The following is a 20394-nucleotide window of genomic DNA, read 5'->3' on the forward strand; positions in this document are numbered from 1 at the left end:
AAGCGCGTTTCATTACCTACACTTTTGAGTTTCATTTCTTCTTTATTCACTTGTTTTATTTCATTGTAATCATAAGCATTATATTACTGGTGAATAAAATTAGATTATAATCACGACGTGAATATATGATCTTGTTAATTTATACGATTATTGTGCGGATGTTTCTTCTACGTTCTAATGATCAGTGAAATGGACAGAACTTGAATTATATCTGTTTGTATAAAAACAGTGTCTAGATCTAACATACCTATTGGATCTCTGTAATGCGATAGCAGAGAAAAACAGACAATTTACATGAATGAATTTTAGGATCAGTGTAACTCATTCTAAAGGGCTACTGCTTAAGTAAATCGGAACCTAACCAATTTTTTTACTTATTTTTGTGCTGAATAATTTCGAATGTATTTCAGGTGTTATTTGCGATTTATTCCAAAAGAAAGTTGACATAAGATATATATCTATTTATTATTTTCGTTTCAATTATTTTGATTATAAATTAAATTCCCATCATTCCTAGATAGAAATACTCATGTTATATTTGGAAGCATTCTACGAGGTCTTAATAACATGTTGAATCATTATTTTAGTAATAACACCACGATATTCTATTTCTTAATTAATTTTCGTTATTTCATATTGATCCCATTGAAAATATGTATAACGACTACTAGGATGGTTCCATAAGTACCTGGCCCAATAAAGAAAACCACAAAAATTTCAGGCAAAAATATAATTATTTTTCAACGTTACCTGCTTTTAGCTCCATACATGTTTTCCAGCGATGTTCAATAATTTCGATACACTTTTCAAAATAATAATCGTCAAGTTCCTCAAAATAGCCATTTTTTCTATTTAGGGTACAGAAAATAATCCGATGATGCTGAATCTGGCGAATTTTGGTTACTGCAATAACGGATGTATGAGCTGGTGCACTGTATTGATCAAACAACAAACAAACAAACGTTGCAACGAGCTCACTTAATGAAAATTAACCCGTGTGCATCCCTAAAAACCGACGCATTACCTTGCCCGCACATGGAACGGTCTTTGCCTTCTTTGGAGCCGATTCTCCCTATTCAGTTTATTCATTTGATTGTTCTTTTACTTCGAGTGTGAAGTGATGGACCCAGGTTTCATCCATGGTTATGAACGGGGCAAAAATTGGGTTCTATTTCTGTGAATCATCGCCAAGTACTTGATGGAAACATCTTAACGATGCTGTTTTTGTTCCATTGTGATCAAACGCGACACGCATATTGGGCACAGCTTTCTCGTATCCAAATTTTCACTTTTTGAAATGCCTACCATGTCTGCTAGCTCACGTAGTTTCAGTCGACGATCATCCAGTACCGCTTTGTGGATTTTCTTCAACATTTCTGGCGTCGTCACCTCATTTGATCCACCATTGCGATGCTGTTCTTTGCAGATCGTACGGCCTCGTTTAAACTCTTCTACCCAATATTTTACTGTTGGTAACGAAGAAGCAGTTTTACCCAGAGTAGAATCTAGTTCAGCTTCTATATCGGTTGCACTAAAGCCTTTCAAATAAAAGTATTGTATCACATAACAATGACCAATTTTATCCATGTTTATAAATACAAGTTCACTATTAATGGCTGTCAAACAAATACTAAATATCGTGGCGTCTTCAAACTTCAAACATAATATGCTGTATAGATTGTGTATGTCTAATAAATCTCAAACTTTCAATGAAGTCTGTTGATAAGCTGTTTTATTATATCTTGTATCTATTTTTCTTCATAAGATGCTCCAATATGTATAAAATGGCAAAAATTTTATGAAGATATCTTTTAACTCTATAAATTTTCCCTAGACTCTAGAAAACTTTTGACAATTGGATCTTCATGTGGCCTGCTTTGTTTTTTATATTTATTTACATTTCACCTTGTTTTTTTTGTCTCAGCTGTAAAGTGCTGGAAGCATGTTTCATCCATTGTTATGAAGCAGAGCAAAAATTCTGCTTTGATGCCAGGAAACTTGCCTAAGCTCTGATTAGCTCGAGTGAGAATAAACGCGACATTCATCTTTCATGTACCTCACTTTTCAAAATGAAACCTGGCGCATTTACAATCGACAGCACTAAATTTTTGTCTTGGTAGCTCGATCAACCTTGTTTAAATTTTGTATTAGATGGGCTGATGTCCTTTAAATATTATATAACTATTACTAATTCCCTATTAATAATTGTCAAACAAATATTAACCATTGTCTTCAAGGTTAAAACATTTGCGTTATAGATTTGGATATTTTCTAATATAATGATATTTTTCAAACAATTAACGCTCTCTCTTAGTCAGACCACCCAAATAGATATTCTTCTAAATCTATAGATCACATTAATTGAAGTAGATTTAAAAAAAAAAAACATTGTAAACCAAAATTATTGAAATAATTTGTTGAAAGCATCTTAAATCAACTTTCTTCGTATTAAATTTTCGATTTGTTTGAGTTGGTTAGCCCTTTTGAAAGATAGTACGACACTAACAGATTTTTCACAGACTCTCAGATAAAACCTAGGTAAAGTCGAACTGAGAAATTAGTGCGAGGCTTTGTATTGATGTTAATTTCAAAATAAGTGTCGTTGTGTCTATATTAAAAAATGTATGAAGCCAATTGTTTTTGAGTGGCCTAAGAAGTGGCTAAATTTTAGAAACTGCTGTAGAATTTAAGATATTCATTCAACATATATATAAAGTAAAACAAAACGGAAGTAATACGTGACCAGCGACTGCCCTTGAAATAACCTTGAAGCTTTATACTTTTAGCATCAAATATAATTTTAGATTTGACACATTAATTTGATTCATAAATACCTTTCATGTTAGTAGGGCAAAAAGAAGTTATTATTAATTGAAATAACTAATCACAATTTAAACAAGTGGCAAAAAATATTTTTTTAGAAGGAAATCCTACATTCTACAGCAGTTAAAGAAGATAACAAAACGACACAACACCGACTAAAAGTTGATCTAGTTCACACGATAGACTTCAACTTATAAAAGAAATTATTCATACAGTTCATCATCATTAATTCAAAAATACCTACCTTGACTTGGGGACTGATTAAGTAGAGGAGTGGATTGGCACGGAGTCTTTCGTAATCATCTTGTTGTCTTCTCATTTCTTCGCGGCGAGCCGAGCCCAAATAGGAAACTTCCTCTCTGGACATTGCGCCAGTCGTTCTGGGCAGCTCTTGAAAATCAGGCAGTGATTTCTTTCTCTGCAACGAAGTTTGAGTCACTAGGTTCTAGAAAAAAAAGACAATCATCTTGTAGTGGATGATATCGTATTATTAGTAAGAAAAATTTTTCTTCAAAAGGGACCAAAACGAATCCTCGTAAAAAGAAGAAGAATGTTAACATTTTTCGTCGCTACCTATTTTCAAAATCATGAGGGCATCAAGTATGTTCCTTTAAGAATTTGTATAATTACACTTTGACTGTTAAATGCTCAAACAACCAAATATATTCATTATACCAACTGTCATTTATACGTCGTAGTCAGGGTTCCCAACTTAAGGATTTTTCCCCTAAATTTAGGAGGGAAATATGAAACGGGATGTTTTTATGAGTGTTATATGTTTAGGGGTATTTTTAGGGATTTTTATAACTAAGTTGCGTTACATAATATCGATTGAAATGTTACAAAATATGATTATGATTCGATCCACCCTGCAACGAAATGGTGGATCATGCACAACATTTCATTATAAAAAAAATCAGAATCTGAAGAAAATGATTTGTTACTTGAAGTTTTCGATAATTTAAAAATAGAGAATTAAAAAAAATGATATTGCTGAATGGAATCACTAGTAATTGTTGAGATTATAGGGGTTTTTGATTGGGGCATTAGGGAGATAAATTTCTGAGAGTTGGGAACACTGGTCGTAGTGTACTGTTAGACATAACCACTTTATGTCAACTGTTATTGCTATAAAAATAACTTAACGGATATTAATACTCTTACAAGAATTAAGTATTTATAGTTTAATAAAACTTTTATAAAGTATCATAGTGTTTATGATCAACGTTACATGGTGCAATTAAAATGAAGATACATAGAAAAGATTACTAAGTAGAAATAAACGTTGCGGCATGGCGCATTGTGATTATGAAGAAGAAAGCGGTCAGTTTAAGTATTCCCATTAGGCCCCTCACAATCACAGAAAACACATAACTTCCTTGAGGTTATTATAACAAAAGCACGAAGTATTACTTAACTTTTAATTAGAAAAACTGATAAAAGTGACATGAATATTTTATGAGCAACAAACCGCCGCCATGTTACGCTCAGTACTTTATGTTTACGTTTTGCGCATGAAGAGGTCCTTATGACAAAATAATATACAGCTAGAATGCGTGGTGCCATCTACAAATTATGGTCCACACCTAACTACTTCAGCTGTTGCAAAATAATCTTATTGAATTAGGATGAAATCTGTTTGTCTTTCAACACTCTTTTATCTATTTTTTAGTTCTCCATCGTGTTATTGCCATAGACAAATTTTAACGTTGCGATTTAATAGTTTTTTTAAAAGAGAAACAAAACTTTTTTGATCATATCCCGACTTGTCTAAACGACCATAATAGAAATAAAAATGTATAGATATGAATGTCCGCAGATTTGTCGTGTCTACAGGCTGTTATGGAACCGTTCCAAATTTTTTTAGTACAGCATAATAGATAAATATCGCTATTGTCTAAAAATAAAACATTCCAAAAGTTGAATAGCAAGAGATAATACACGTTTTTCTTCTCCTTTTTTTTTCTAGTAGTTGAATTATTCATACTACTATTTTTTGGCTAAGATAAGGTTGATTTACAAATACATGTTTATAACACGACATTTTAAATAAATTTTCACTGTAATGAATTCTTCATAGTCATGTTTAGAGTACGAAATAAACTCTTTACGCGCGGATCCAACTATACTATTTAAAAAATGATATACGAGGTATGATGAAAAAATACAGTGAATTAATTTTGATGTAAACAACTATTTACTTCAAATTTATAATTGAAATATTGAAAAAAGTACAGAAGAAGTTCCATTAATGTTAAAATTTGTCTATCGGGATGTATAGTAACCTTGAAGACTGGATTCAAATGGTATCTGCGATTTTAAATGGTTAGTTTAGTAATATCGGAATGAAAATATACAAATAGTCGACAAATTTGTTTCATAAACATTCTGAACACACTGTTTACATTACCACTAAACCAACATTCGCAATTACTCTGTGTTGCACGCGTTTCGTTGACTGAGAGTACCTTCAGTCTCTGAAGACGATAACTTGGTTAACGAAACGCGCGTCAGATCTTGTAATTGTGAGTTTTGATGTAGAGGTAGTATAAACAGTGTGTTCACTAACGGTTCCAGAAATTCCTATTTAGTCATAAATGTCCGTACAGGACATTTTAACATATGATTTGGAATTAAGACGAGCCATTCTAGAATTTTGTACAGTTAGGGATTTAATCCGTCACCTTTCAACGGGATCCGAGACACGTATTATAAGTAGGAGGATCACCAAAAAATGGGAGCCGAAGTACAATGGTATGTAGGAGACGTTTCAGTCAAAACCGATCGAAAACTGGTGGACATGTGAGTGAGAGATTTAATTTGCCCGAATCGTCTGTTATTTATTAAGTAAAAGATATTTACTTTTCAATAAATATATAAGAATTAAAATATAATACTGTGACATAGCCACAGACATTTTTTCATAGCACCAATTTTTACTGTGGTAACAAAAAATTTAGCGATGAAAAAATTTAAGACTCAACCGTTTTTTTTTCTAACAAAGGATAGAAATAGTGTTCTTATATCAAATTTTGAGAAAATAATTGAAGAAAAACCGTATATGTAGATTAAAAGCGATTGCAGTTGGCTTTAAACAAAATTAAGGTATATTAAGGTATATTTCTTTTTAAATATTTAAATTGTATCAATTTTTTTGGGTCTTCACAAGTTTTTCTGTTAGATGCGTTCAAAAATTATCTATCTAATGGTATCAAAATGTTGATATAAAAAAATTTTATTCGTAAGCAATCTCTAGAACTTGTTTCTTAACGATCCCTGTCATTCTCCTAGATTTTTTTGTGTCATTTTTCTAATCTATTTTCGAGTATTTTTACCATAATTTGGTAACATTCAAAAGTGCCATTCTGTCGTAGTTATTACATTCTTCCTTAAACCCATACTTGAATCAACAATAATCATATCCTTTCAGTTAGTTATTCGCCTCCATATTTTGAAATATTGTTGTCTTCTGCTTTTTTATTATTCGTCATATGTTTTAAACAATCTGTCACTTCCTTTTATTTTGTACCGTTATAGCTAGAACTTCCTCTTCATTAATTTCTGCCTCAGATTTTTGCTTGGTTCCTCTTTATCATCATGCAGTATTTCTTTCTTACTTCTAATACTTCTTTATTTTTCTAAGCTTTTGAATATTAACTTTGGACAAATGTATAAAATAGCCAGGGCCGGATTAAGATTTATAAGACCCGGGGCTAAAATAATGACGGGGCCCCCTTAAGGAATTCGGAAACCCGGAAAAATTCACAAAATAATATCAATACGTTAGATTTGTGGTTTCAACACATCAAAAAATACAGAATGCTTTCCAAAATTTGGGCCCTCTTGGACCTGGGGCCCGGGGCTATAGCTCCCCCAAGCCCCTGGCTTAATCCGGCACTGATAATAGCGGTTTGAATAATTTGATGTTGTTCATTACATTTTGTACATGTGTATGTTCATAAGCAATTACTTATCACCTAAATTGATAAACAATAAAATCTCTGGTACAGTAATTAGTCAATGTTTCAAACAAAATTCCAATCAATAATGCCTCAATGTACACACTTATTCAATCCAAGTTTCATTTTATTATTTACGTGTTGCTGGGATATTACCTCTTGATCTTCATGTAGTAGTAATTATCAAGAAAATCAAACAATTTAGAACTATATAATTCGTCAGGGATGCACTTTGACTTAGAGGTAAATTGCCTCCCATTATCATAATTTGGGCTCCACTATAAGCCTCTGCTAGAGTCGATTCTTATGGGGGACACCCCTTATATTCAACACAAGTTGTAATTTTAAATAATATTTACTTAATTACTTGTAAAATACTGAAAATTTTTAATATCTAACGGTTGCAATTCTTATTTCATACTTTTTGTGAAGAAAAGTAAAAACCAAATCCATCAAAAGTATAAAGATTTCGACAGGAATGGGTACTTTGTATATAGTAGCGCTGGAGATATGCCATTAAATTCTTCCACCATTATCTTAAATTTTTAAGAAAAACTTGGAATTATTTTTTATATCACGCATCAACAACACAAAATTTGAAACTTTTGATTGTTCATCTAGTTTGTTTATCAGTGTTACCACCTTATTTTAATAATAAAATATAAACTGCAAAATTATTTACACATCAGGTTGTTTTTTTTTAATATTTCATTTTGAATTGATTTTGTACAAGCGAAAACGCATTTGTACAATAAATCAACGACAATCGTTTATGTATTAGTTGCCGATATTCAATTTTCATGTTCTGCGCAGACAGAAACCAACACTTAGACATATTCAGATAATTTAGTAAAGAACAACCTCAACAGGTGGCGAATCAATCCAACTTTCGGAAGCACGCCTCGCCAACAAAGCGGGAGAAAACATAAGATCTTCTTCTTCATCATCATCTCCTTGAAACCACTTCATTTCCTCAACGAACCGAACACATTCAACGAAAACAGCCGCGGAAACTTTCGGCTCGAACCTATTATATATACTGTGTTCTCGTGTATCAAAATTTTCCTATGCTAGCCAGTTAATTTGGCTTATATTGAGGTGGAAAATGTACTTGTTCTCGGAGCAGTTACACTTATTTATTTTAAGTAAATTAATACGAGACAGTATTTTAAATATTTATATTAATTTATCAATACGTATGTATTGATAAACGATATTATTATTTTTTAATATCATTGATAGTAAGTGTTTTGTTGGCATAAAAAATAACTACACTTGCCCATCTCTATACAAGGTACAGGACCTCTGTTTTTAGATGCTCTTGACCCCCCTCCTATTTCGACAATCTGCCTAGTATCGTTTGCGGCTGCGAAGAGTACCGACGATACCGGGGACGCCGACGCCGACGACCCGTCATTCAAATCCAAAGCCAACTTTACTAAAAATTTATTTTTAATTCTTTAGACCAGTTGCAAAATTTATCACTTATGAGTAACATTGCAAATCGATGACTTATTTAGATAAAAGAATTTAAGATTTCTAGTCTATTGGATTAATTTATTTTTTATTTATTTAAATCCTAACCATTGTTTACACAGTTGTCATATAACCTCAAAGAAACTTTCTAAATTCTGATACAAGGTTTTAGACGGATATACAGATGAAGATAATGAACAAAATAATAATTGAAATGTAAAATTATCAAAAAAAACTTAACAGGGAAAACTATTTCAATATTATATATGACAGTAAGCTGGTAAATTTAGCGGAAACAAAATCGAGTCCATAACATATTTGAGATAGAAAGAGAGAGGTAGGAGATTTTGTTCACGTGGAACCGAACTGCTATTAGAGAGAAAAAGAAAATCGATATACCACACTCTATCTCTTACTACTCTATTCTAATTGGATAGCCGTTACGTCGAAGATTCTTGTGGTGGGAACAGCAGAGGAATAAGAATCGAGTAGAAAGAGATAGAGAGTTATACACCACTGCTATTTCTCTCTTTTATGTCTGTACAATTCAACTCATATGCTGCTCTCTCTATCTTTAATAGTAACTCTAAATTTTAAACACAATAGTTATTTGTATGCCAAGGACTGAAAGTGCTACTTTGTTGGACGAGTCTGAAAATTGCGAAGACGAGCGAAGCGAGCCGAGCAACAGACGAACTCAACAAAGTAGTGGTTCAACCGCGGCGTACACAACATTTTTTAGACGACGCATAAGATCCAAAACTTTTTCAATTACACTGAGGAAAGAAAATAAATAATAGAGAATTATAAACATTTTGTTTATTGAACAATATAATGTCCAAAAAGATTATCGGGTATTTGTTTTCGCGCTACATTCTAAACGGAGCCACGAAAGGGAGCGGGGAGGGGTTTGTGGCGTCCGCCATTTTGTGGAGTTTTAGTCACAATGGACCAGTTCTTAATTATATTTGCAATGTCAATATTAATTTATTAATTATTTGCAAAAAGTAATGTTGATTGTACCTCCAGGACAATTATTAACATTTATTGGATTGGATGGAATATGTATATCTCTACAGATGTGTTTGTGATTTCGATACAATTTGTAAATGTGTTTGTGTCATCGAAGTAAAACTGTCAACTGTCAAAATTGAAGTGGCTAAAGTCACATGTAAGGAAGTTGAAGTTGTGTACTCCAGAGCGTCCCTAAAGCGTTTTGCAGTACGGAACTGTCACTTTCACTACATGGAACACTCAAAACGCAACTTTCGGTATGTAAATGAATACAGAACGAACAACTTTCAGACGTCGTCTAAAAAACTTATTTCTAAATATAAGTGAAGAAGGAGAGCCATTCTGACAGGGTTGCCAATACAAAGATATTCTAATACGGGTTTTTCAATATTTTATGAGGTTTCTAAAATAAATTATTATGATTCTCAGTTATTTGAATAGACGAATTCTATAACTTATATAAAATAAAGAGTTTTATATAATGGTATCAACGGCTAAAACGACGATGTAGCCCAACTGTTAGGGTAGTCCAACGGCGAGGTAGAGTCGGAGATGGAGGAGGTGTATCACGTGACGTCTCGGTTTTTGGTCGATTCAAGGACATCTGACTTCCTCCACTACAACGCCGTCTGCTACTCAGTATTCTCCACTCTAAAACCCACTCAATTGACGTTTTTTGTCCACGTTGTGTATTTTGAAAAACTAAGGTTATAGTGTTATTGAACTATGAACCTTATTCTTGTTCTTCAACGCAGACAGAGTGACATGCTTTTGTAAATATATGGAAAAAAGTTTCAGATGATATCCTCATATATTCCTGAAATAATCCTGCGTATTTCTTTTGTTGCAAACAACGATGGTAATATTCTATCGTGTCAATCTAAGAGATATTACATCCATTGATGTAATTATTGCAAAACTGATGGTCATCTACAGTATGTCTCATTTATACTAAAAACTCATGTAAAATCCATTATTCACTCATTTCCATAATTTGAAATGTAATTTGGTGTTTAAATTGTGTTTTGTAAATCATAATTTCGGATTCTCCAGTTTTAGATGCGAAATTTTCAAATTTAACGTTGCAGCAAGCATTCAGGTAAAATCTAATACATAAATTAAAGTTTTTAGGAAAATTTTGATAAAATAAAAGTACACATACTGATGAAATAAGGGTTGAAATATGCGTTAAGTGGTAGATCAACTTTTAGTTATTTTAAATCGATGATTCTCTATGGGAAATATCATTTCACTAAAAAAAAAATAATAAGGTTCTAGATGTATTCGTTATGGCTAGAAAATACTTTTGAATTAGAGAATATTTTTTTTCATTTCAAATGACATATTCGATAAAAATCGAAATTTACGTTACGTATTCCATCATATACTTTTCCAATTTCATTGATCAATCATTGTGTGTATCTATCACTTTTTAAAAGAAGTTAATTTGTCGATTTCCCGTTCCATTTCCATTCTAAACAAATTGCAGTATTCAATTTCTAAATTCTTTTCTTTTTTATGTATATTTTTGCTTTGTAGTGCTTACAAAATTGATAAATTGATATTTCACACTTCTATTATCAGACATATTCCTAATGTTCCTTTAAACAAATTTTTTGATGCAAATTTTCCAAATTCTCTCCAGTTTCGTGGAAATTCGTATAATCTATATATTCCAGGCACAAAACTAATAGGACAGAACAATTTTCTGTGTAGTTATACGTGAAAAATTAGCTCAATTTTTTTGTAAGTGCTATTACAAAAAATAAAAATAAAATAATGTGAGAACCTTATTATTTTTTGTCTTTTCTACAAGTAAAAACTCATCACTCTCAAACATCTTCAACCGATACCGACCTGAGGAGTACTGACCTTAGCAGCAGGAGTGGTTTGCTGCCCAGGGATAAAAAGACTTTCAGTCCTTTTTGGTTGGTTGAGAGACGGTACGATATCTTGCCCTAATCCACGCTTCCTCATTATAATATCCTCGAAAGGTGGCACAGGAGTTGAGTTTCCTGCTAACTTGGCGTTACTTCCGGTCATTTTCACTGCGGCTCCAGTCATTACTGAACCGTTTTTAGCTACAGATGAGGGATTTGTGAAATTGGGTGGTGCTGGGGTACTTCCTCTGGTTGCTGATGGTGCTCGCAGTGTTCGGTCTGGAGTTTCGCTTGGTACAACATTAGCTGTACGATCTACAGATGGTTGTCTTGAATTCATAGCGTTACTCAGTCGGCCTGTTGCACGCGAATATCTGTCGAATCAAATTACAAGATTAAATCGAAATGGAAATCACATCATCAGTACAATACACAGAAAAACCTTGAAGATTATGTTCTTTCATGATATAAAAATGTGTCTGACGCGCGTTTCGATTACCAAGTTATTGTCTTCAGAGACTGTTCACCTTCACTCTCTGAAGACAATAACTTGGTTATCGAAACGTGCGTTAAACAGTGTAATGGTGATGTAGTGGAGGTGTCAACAGTGTATTCAGTATGAATATCGCCAATGGTTCCAGAAATTCCAGCTTAGTCGGTTCTAGTTGTCTGAGTCAGTTTCCTTGATTGTCTTAGCTCATGGAGGCTTCCAGATTTGAAGAATTCACTTGTCTGGACATCACTGGCTTTTTTCTTTGGTTAACAGTTGCGGAAGATATATCTCTTTATCGCTGCTTTTTTTATTTCATAGACATACTCTGTAATTCTACATTTGCCCGCCGTCTACACAGCTGAAGTAGGGAAGTTCCAGCTTATCTGTAACCACATGACTAGATCGACGCTTCTATGTTCTTTCTCCTTTCTTATAGCCGGGTGAAGGGATTCCCACTGTATGATCAGGCTCTGTCAGCGGTTTGAGCAGTAGCTTATTGAGCATTCCAGAGTTTTAATTCGCTGGTGATGCTTGTATTATTATTGTATTAGAACCAATATCCTGTCCGTGAGGATTTATACACTAACGTTGTTAAAGAGTTACGTATATAGTATTTATTTAAAGCCAAAGATAAAAAATGAACCTTGAAATATAAAGGATCTACATAGCAACGCCAGATATTTGAGGAAAAGAAAAATGATAAGTATTATTTACAAACCTATCAACGCTAGAGTCTCTACTTGGTGGTCTCTTGTAATGATCGAAATGGTCTATTGAGGACTGCTGTCCAATATTTCCTAGATACGGTCGATCTCCAGATACTCTCCTCGACATTCTTCTTAACGCAGCACCTTGCATATGGTCTTCTGTGGGTATTGAATTTCTGGGAGACATAACGTTCTTAAACCCAGTTTCTTGATTAGATGATTTCACAGTACTATCGGTATTAGATGATGGTTTGATTCCAATATCCTGATTGATTTCATTGGGATTTTTCGAAAGATGCGGTCCATTATCATTCAAATGCATCTGTGCAGTGTTATTATAGGGATTACTGCTGGAAGGATTGCTATAAGGATTGTTGGGTTTATTATTGGGATCTATGTATTGAGATTGGGGATAGGGATTGGAGGATTGCGTGTAGTTGTTAACTTGGGGTTGATTTTGTTGGTTAGGATTCGTCCATTTCATTTGATTCTGATTAGATAATTGATTGACTTTATTAGGTATTTGGTTCGATAGTTGATTGGGTATTTGGTTGGGTATTTGATTGGGAATTTGGTTAGGAATTTTAGCCATTTGGTTAATTGAATTTATATTTGGTTTATTTTCTGCGTCGATGCTCTGATTTTGCATCTGTCTTTCTCTATATTTATTCTGTCTAGCTCTTAGCCTTTCTAAACCAGGCTGTTTAAAATCGGGGGCGTATTGTTTAGCTACATTTTCCGCTATATCAGAATCTTCTTTAGCATGCGCTGCCGCTATATCTGCTTGTTCTGCTTTTCCTCTTGCTGTTGCTGTTCGATTGATAGCTATATCGGATTTTTGTAATGCTATTTTTGAAGCTCGTTGAGCGGCGTTTACCGCCGCATCTATCCTTTCCCTAAATTTAGCACTTCTCATTAAAAATAATTTTTTCTTTTGGCTAGTTATTAAAACATTAGTTTTATATTTTCCTTCTTCTTTTTCACCGTTACTAAATGTTGTTACGCCGTATCCGTATTTCTTATTATTGTACCATTCACCTTCATATTTTAAACCGTCCGATCGTTCACTAATACCGTATCCTGATCGTTTATCGTTTTTCCATTCGCCCATGTAGGTTTCCACTACACTAGGATCCATAGTTTCGTCCTGAAATGGAAAAAGTTACATTAAAAGGATTATAAAGAGAAATAAATTTGTTACAACTTTTACAAGCACCCTGGTATCATCGTGAAATGTTTTTTACCTATCTATGATGTTGTATTGTTGGCAAACATATGGTAGCAGAGTTTTCTTCTTGGTATCGGCATTTAGTGTGTTTTTTTTTAGTAAAATAAAAGTTTAGTGGATGTAGAAAGATGGACTTATGACATTTAAGCCACGACGAGGGACTGGCGATGTTAGAGATAGACATATTGGACGAACAAGTGCCATAGATCTCATGCAAGCGCGTTATATTCATTTAGAGGCGTCACGAGGCAGAACAATCACTTCAAGTCAGTTAATAATGTCATTATGAGCTGCTAAACCACACTATCACTTAAGTTGAGGCGTATCTTCTTCTCCATGGATGATCTTCGCTTTGAATTAGTTTTGGAGACGACCTTAGGCCGGTATTCATATTGGATTGGATTGAAAAACTGATCTAGTATACTGTGTGGACACCATTTGGCCCGAATTATCAGTTCATGCATGTCAAAGCCCGTCCACACAGAACACGCTTAGTATATGAATATCATAAAATCAATGTTTTACCGTGGTCTGCACATTCCTCCTAACTCAATCCCGTCTAAAATCTTCGCAAGGAGCGTCATACGCGAGACAATAGCTTTTTGATCGTTTTATGTCATCTATGGACCACCAACCACCAATTATAGCTCCACAAATTCATTTCCAGCAGGCTATTAGATACCAATCTACGATTATTGCAAGAGGAGGCCATACAATTGATTTGGGTATTTCAATTCTCTCTTGTTTGTGATTGATTCGAAGAAAATGATATCAGTATCACCATTGCGTGATTTGATATACGCCATACTAACGAAGTTATTTCATCGTTTTCCTCAAATTATTTCGATGTGTGTATAAATCTCTTCATTTCTTCAAGATTCTCCATCTAAGTGTCTTTTGGTGACTTCAGAAATTGCATAAATGTTAGATTAGTAGCAGAATTCCCGCAGGTAGTTGAGCTTGTACATATAAGTTGCAATAAACAGACGAATTGAAAGTATGTGACTCCAGAAAAACACTCATATTTGCCACCGAGTTACCAATTTTACCAATTTTTCTTATTAGGTCTATTTCCACATCAATGGGTTTGAGTCAGATACATCTGTATAGTTTTAAAGTGACAATATGTGTATAATCTCGGGCAAACGAATAATTGGTCCTATTTTCTTTGAACATGTGCGGGGACAAGTCGTCACTACTAATATTTAAAGCTATATTGCGATTTTGGAAGGTTTTTTGTCTATATAAAGTCCTAGTTGATCATCAATGGTATCCAAAATCAGTTCTTCATAGCGCACACTCATTTGAACAGAACGTTCTCAATTAATTTGTTTCTTGAGTCCGTTTTCCAACATTAGAAAATGTTTCTTTGTGAGGAACCTCTCGATTAAGAAAATTTTCTTCCATATTTTTTTAATTTCCTTCACAAATTAACCTCCAAGAGTGGTTCGGCCCTATAACTCCTCAAAGATGCAATTTGTTTTGGAGGCAGCTTGCCCCCAATTGTCATATTTGATGCCCGTCTACACGCTTCTACTCTGTGCAGTTTCTTGCGGGACACCCTTTATATTCTCTTAGTACAATATTGTTGATTATTCTCAAATAGTGTTCGAATAACTAATCAAATTCCTAACTATGTTACAATTTCTAGAATACAGATGACACATAGCATTTTTGGCACATAATCAAAACCAAACCTTGAATATTTATTTCGGATAAGCCTTGTTCATTTGTTTCTATTTATCTATAATTAACAGAGCATGCATTAGTGTTGATTAGGATTTGCCACATTAAGAAAATTTGTACCTTTGGCACGTGTTTTTGGATTTTTTTCTATAATTTTGAAGTATTTGGTAAAATTACTAAGTAATATCATAAAATAAATTTAAGTAAATACTTCCATTCATACAAAATGACGAATTAATTTAAGAATTAATCTGAAAATTATAGTACAATTCACGAAATCGAACCAACGATGTTGGAGAGACCACGTCGACAGAATGATGAAGGATCGATGGGCTAAATGGGTAAAGGAACAAAAACCAACTTCAAGGAGACCTCCCGGAACGGCACGAAAGCTGAACATCTACTTATCAAGTGGCTGAATCGTACAAGAAACAAGACTAAGTTTGAAGAAAAGAGAAAGAGGAAGAAGGTGCTGCTAACCAAACTTACTAACGCTGAACTTGATGACATAAACCACAAATACAATTAGATAGACAGAATGTCTCTACACTACAGATAATCGATTTAGAATACATGAATAAACAAGGAAATTGAAAAACAATTAACAAGTGAACAATAACATAAAAGGGATGTATCAAAAATTGAAAATATTATCTATGCTGCAGCAGATACAATAATAAATATAACCGAAAGGAAGCAAACATTATATTGATATACGAGGATATATTGAAAAATTCTTAGAACCAAACAAAATTTCAATGTCAAAATATTTTATTACTCAATATATACCCCTCTTAATTGGATACATTTATTACAGCGAAACTGCAACATCTCTAGACCTTTAAAAAAAAATGTTTCTTCTTGCTCTGCAAACCAGACCTCCACAGCTTTTATTACCTCCTCGTTGGAAGAAAATTTACGACCTTTTGAACTTTTTTTCACTTTACGAAAGAGATGATAGTCCAACGGAGCCAAATCTGTTGAATAAGGGAGGTATTCTGGTAATTCAAACCCTAAATCACGAATTTTTTGCATGACAACATGAGATTTGCGTGCAGGGGCGTTGTCCTGCCAAAAAAAACACCTTTGGATAGCTTTCCGCTTCTTTTCTGTTTTTTCCCGTAGAGTGGTCAGTAATGTCAAATAGTATTTTTCTACCCTTATACAAAAAAATAAATCATGATTACTCCATGGTAATCCCAAAAAACTGAAGCAAGAACTTTTCCAGCAGATTTTTGGACACGAAACTTCTTAGGTCTTAGAGAACCAGAGTGTCGCCATTCCATCGATTGTTGCTTTATTTCTGGATCTTAGAAATGTACCCAAGTCTCATCCATAATAACAATTCGGCTTAAGAAGTCTACATCGTTTTCAAATCGAGCACAGATCGAACGCGATGCTTCCACCCTTGCACGCTTTTGGCCAACATTCAAATATTTGGGAATCCATTTTGAAGTAATTTTTCTCATGTCCAAATTGCCGTGATCTATATGATGAATGCGTTCGTATTAAATATTCAGTGCTTCAGATATCCGTTTAAGCCCAATTCGACGGTCTAAGAAAATCATGTCATGAACTGCATCGATATTTTCGGGGACTGACACAGAAACTGGCTTTCCCGATCGATCATCATCTTCAATGGAAAATTTACCTCTTTTGAAGCTTGCAGTCCAATTTTTCACGGTCGCATATTAAGAACATTGATCACCAAGGGTATTAAGCATATCTTCGTAAATCTGCTTACCTCTTAACCCTTTTAAATACAGGTGATGGCTCGATACTCCAATTTTTTGATTTTCACAATTTCGGTGAACCTCTCTGTTTTAATTCCGTAACTCTGTTTTACTTTTTTGACGTCAAAGTTTACACTTACACTTCTAATAATTTATTGTTCGTTGCTATGGTAACGCAATATTTTGTTTATGCATGGAATTTGTCTAGGCTAACTAGATTTCAATGCATCCTCGTATTTATAGCAATAGTCAACTGTAGAAACGTTAAAAAATTTCCAAAACCAGAAATGCGGAATTTTGATGTACGAATAGTGCCAATAAGATAAATGGAAAGTTAAAACTTCAACAAACATTCGAATAAATTCCCTTTATCACCAAATACTTTGGGTTAAAAAAAAACATGCAGATCCAATCATTATTTATTTCCGATTGAAACATTTAGTATGGCGAAACTCCTTAGGGGTGCGTAAGAAAGAATAATGAGGGTAAAACCTAACACACTGTTTGTAGTTCTCGTATTCCGTTTCTATTTGTTATTTAAATATTCTACTGACGTCTGTATGTTTATTCTAAAAGTTAAAACCAGACAGAGAGATTACAGTAACCAGAGATGTAACTAACATACCCAAATCAAACAGATGCAAGAAAGCTGGCAAATAATCAGTTAGCGGGGCGAAACTTGCTCATACGTTTACAATTCAGTACATAAATTTTAATTAATTAAATAATTAAAATAACTATTGAGTGATAATAGTAAAAATATGGAATGGAACTTGATGGTGTGGTATCTAAGGTAATCGAAAAATAAGCCAAGAAACAACACAATAAATATGAAGAAATAGATCAATCAAAACCGACTGGCCTCGTTTCAAAAATTAAAGGTAGCTTAAAATATTTTTTCATATGTCTAATCTAACGTTTTTGTCAATTATGGCAAGACAAAACTTATCCTAAAGAATCAAAAAAGTGATAATACGAGAGTCGCCTTGAATTTTTACAATCGAAGTTAACAAGTTGTCGCACCACTGTATTTGTGGTTATTGACATTTGTTATTGCGAAGCCAGTAGCCATTTAGACATTGACTGAGTAAGTTGTTGATAATGAACATTCAGAAGAAGTAAGTTTGTACAAACAGGACAGGAAATTCAAGAGGATCTCACCACAAATCTGAGAACAATGAACATAGACGACAATGTGTAAATGGAGTGGATGCAAATGGAAAAATTAATAGAACAGGTGACAGAGTAAACGCTAGTCTTGGAAAAGAAAACAGGCAAGAAAAGATGATTCGATGAGGAGTATACAAAGAGAAAAGGAATCTAGTACTACTAAGTACACTAAAAACTGACTCGGCAGAAGCCAAAAGAAAATATTCAGAAATTCCAAAGAAATTAAAAGAAAATAAAACAAAAATTCACAAAATATTGAAAAACAGAAAATTTTTATTATTTTCACCTTATATCAGGTACAACGAGGGATATAGGACACGAAATAGAAAATGAGGATCTCGTGGAGGAACCAAGTGATGAAGAAATCTTAGAACAGATGGAAATGTTGAAAAACCATAAGACAGCATGAGAGAATGAGGTACCAGCAGAAATAATCAAATACAGAGGGGAAGATATATAGAAAAAATGCAGAATAATATAGAGAATTTGATGGCATGGGATAGTATGTCCAATATTCAAGAAGGGAGATAAAAGTAGATGTGAAAATTATAGAGGGATATTACTTCATGATGTGGTATACAAAGATATAGCTAAAGTTGTAAAAAACAGACTCAACGAGTACCAAGAAAGGATAGTCGGAGAATACAAGGAGGTTTCAAGAGAAAAAGAGGAACAGCGGATCAAATATTTACCATTAAGTCGATAATGGATAAAAGCTGTGAGCAAAATCTAGGTGTTCGTATTATTTTTATAGATCTCAAGCAGGCTTATAACACAGTAGACAGAAATAAAATGTATGCTGCCTTTAATCTACTACGAATCCCGTAAAAAATTGTGAAGTTGCTGGAATTGTATCAGACAAACTTAACCTTGAAAAGGGATTAAAACAATGAGATCCAGTATCGACAGTCGCTTTGTGCAAAAAGGAAATCACCCACGAAGGCCATACTCAATAAAAATATACAGAATCGTACAAGTTTTGTTATTAAGCACCATCAGAGAAGAATTTTTACAGTTGATTTGGTTCTGTCAGTGATGAATGTCGGTCAAAATCGGTTGTCATTCCGAGAAACGTCGATGCTGTGCACAACATTATTAAAGAAGAACGACATGTAACTTAAGACAGATAAAGATGTCTCTTGGGATATCGTAGACTGTAATACAGTCGATTTTGGTGTGAGAAAGATATGTTCCAGATGGATTCCGTAAAACATGTCTTATCGCACGTATTTACCCGATTTATTGCCTTATAATTTTCTCTTGTTGCCCATTATCAAAGAAAAGCGGTTTTCATTACCTGTTGAAGACTTTCAAAACCATTTTTCTACGATGTCAGCTAGACCTTAAGGGGGAACATTTCGAAAAACTATAAAACACTTTTTTTCGAATTAGTTAGTTTCTGTTTGACTTTTTGTGAAAGCTCAAAAGTTATTTTCAACTAAAAATTTGATAATCAATTAGAAACTGTGTAAAATTTTGGTAAAATCAATTGTAACAGGTGTATACAATGTTAGTCGTTTGGAACTTTAAAACAGATTTGGTAAAATTGTAAATATTTCGAATTTATATAGCAATTTGGTATCATTATATTAAAAATTTTACATGAATATGTATCATTACTTGCCTCTATAACAAAACTTGCATTGGAATCGGACGGTATGGAGGCATTCGTCATAGCTGACTGCGCGGAATCCGTACTGACCCACGATGCTGAAGACCCTGTAGATCGTATGCTTCCTGAACCCCCTCGTTTTTCTAAATCTCCAGTACTTCGTTGTTTTTTTAGTTTCAAACCCTAAACAACAACAGAAAGGCTTTATTCGTAATAAATTCATTTTGAACCAATTTAATAGAATCAAATCTTTCACATGTATCTCAATGTAGAATTTTGCACAAATTAGTTCTGATCAGTTACAATTAATTTTATATTGTTTGATAGTACAAAATGGGATCAAAAATACGATGAATATTATTGACGATTCCTCTAGTTTAATTTTCTTTGGTAAATATTTAAATCAATTTCGTTGGTTTCTATGATTGGTAGCATTTTTGACTTGATCATCTCCTCTGTCGTGAATTTCTCAATTTCAGGGATTGTGTGGAAACATTTCCATTTTTTAATTTCGAGAAGACCCGGAAGTCGCTAAATTAGTAAAGCGGATGTAGATAGACAAGAAGGGATTTAGCCTTATTAATGTACAAAATGTCCTGTATTGAAATATTGA

At 33.6% G+C, this 20394-nt stretch overlaps 1 protein-coding gene across 2 annotated transcripts in view; it reads right to left on the reverse strand.

Moving 5' to 3' along the window:
• LOC130900165 (junctophilin-1) overlaps positions 1 to 20394 on the reverse strand; it is a 65077-nt gene that overhangs the window by 15951 nt on the left and 28732 nt on the right. The window contains exons 4-7 of one of the 2 annotated variants that reach the window (XM_057810568.1): positions 19794 to 19964; positions 12364 to 13499; positions 11130 to 11526; positions 3068 to 3268 (exon numbers count right to left, since the gene is read on the reverse strand). In XM_057810568.1, the coding sequence (XP_057666551.1) occupies positions 3068 to 3268; positions 11130 to 11526; positions 12364 to 13499; positions 19794 to 19964 (1905 nt within the window). Of the gene's footprint in view, positions 1 to 3067; positions 3269 to 7643; positions 7820 to 11129; positions 11527 to 12363; positions 13500 to 19793; positions 19965 to 20394 lie in introns of those variants that run through there. The other variant, XM_057810569.1, reaches the window with a different exon arrangement.

This window comes from Diorhabda carinulata, chromosome 12 (genome assembly GCF_026250575.1).
Source record: "Diorhabda carinulata isolate Delta chromosome 12, icDioCari1.1, whole genome shotgun sequence".
Taxonomy (NCBI): domain Eukaryota; kingdom Metazoa; phylum Arthropoda; class Insecta; order Coleoptera; family Chrysomelidae; genus Diorhabda; species Diorhabda carinulata.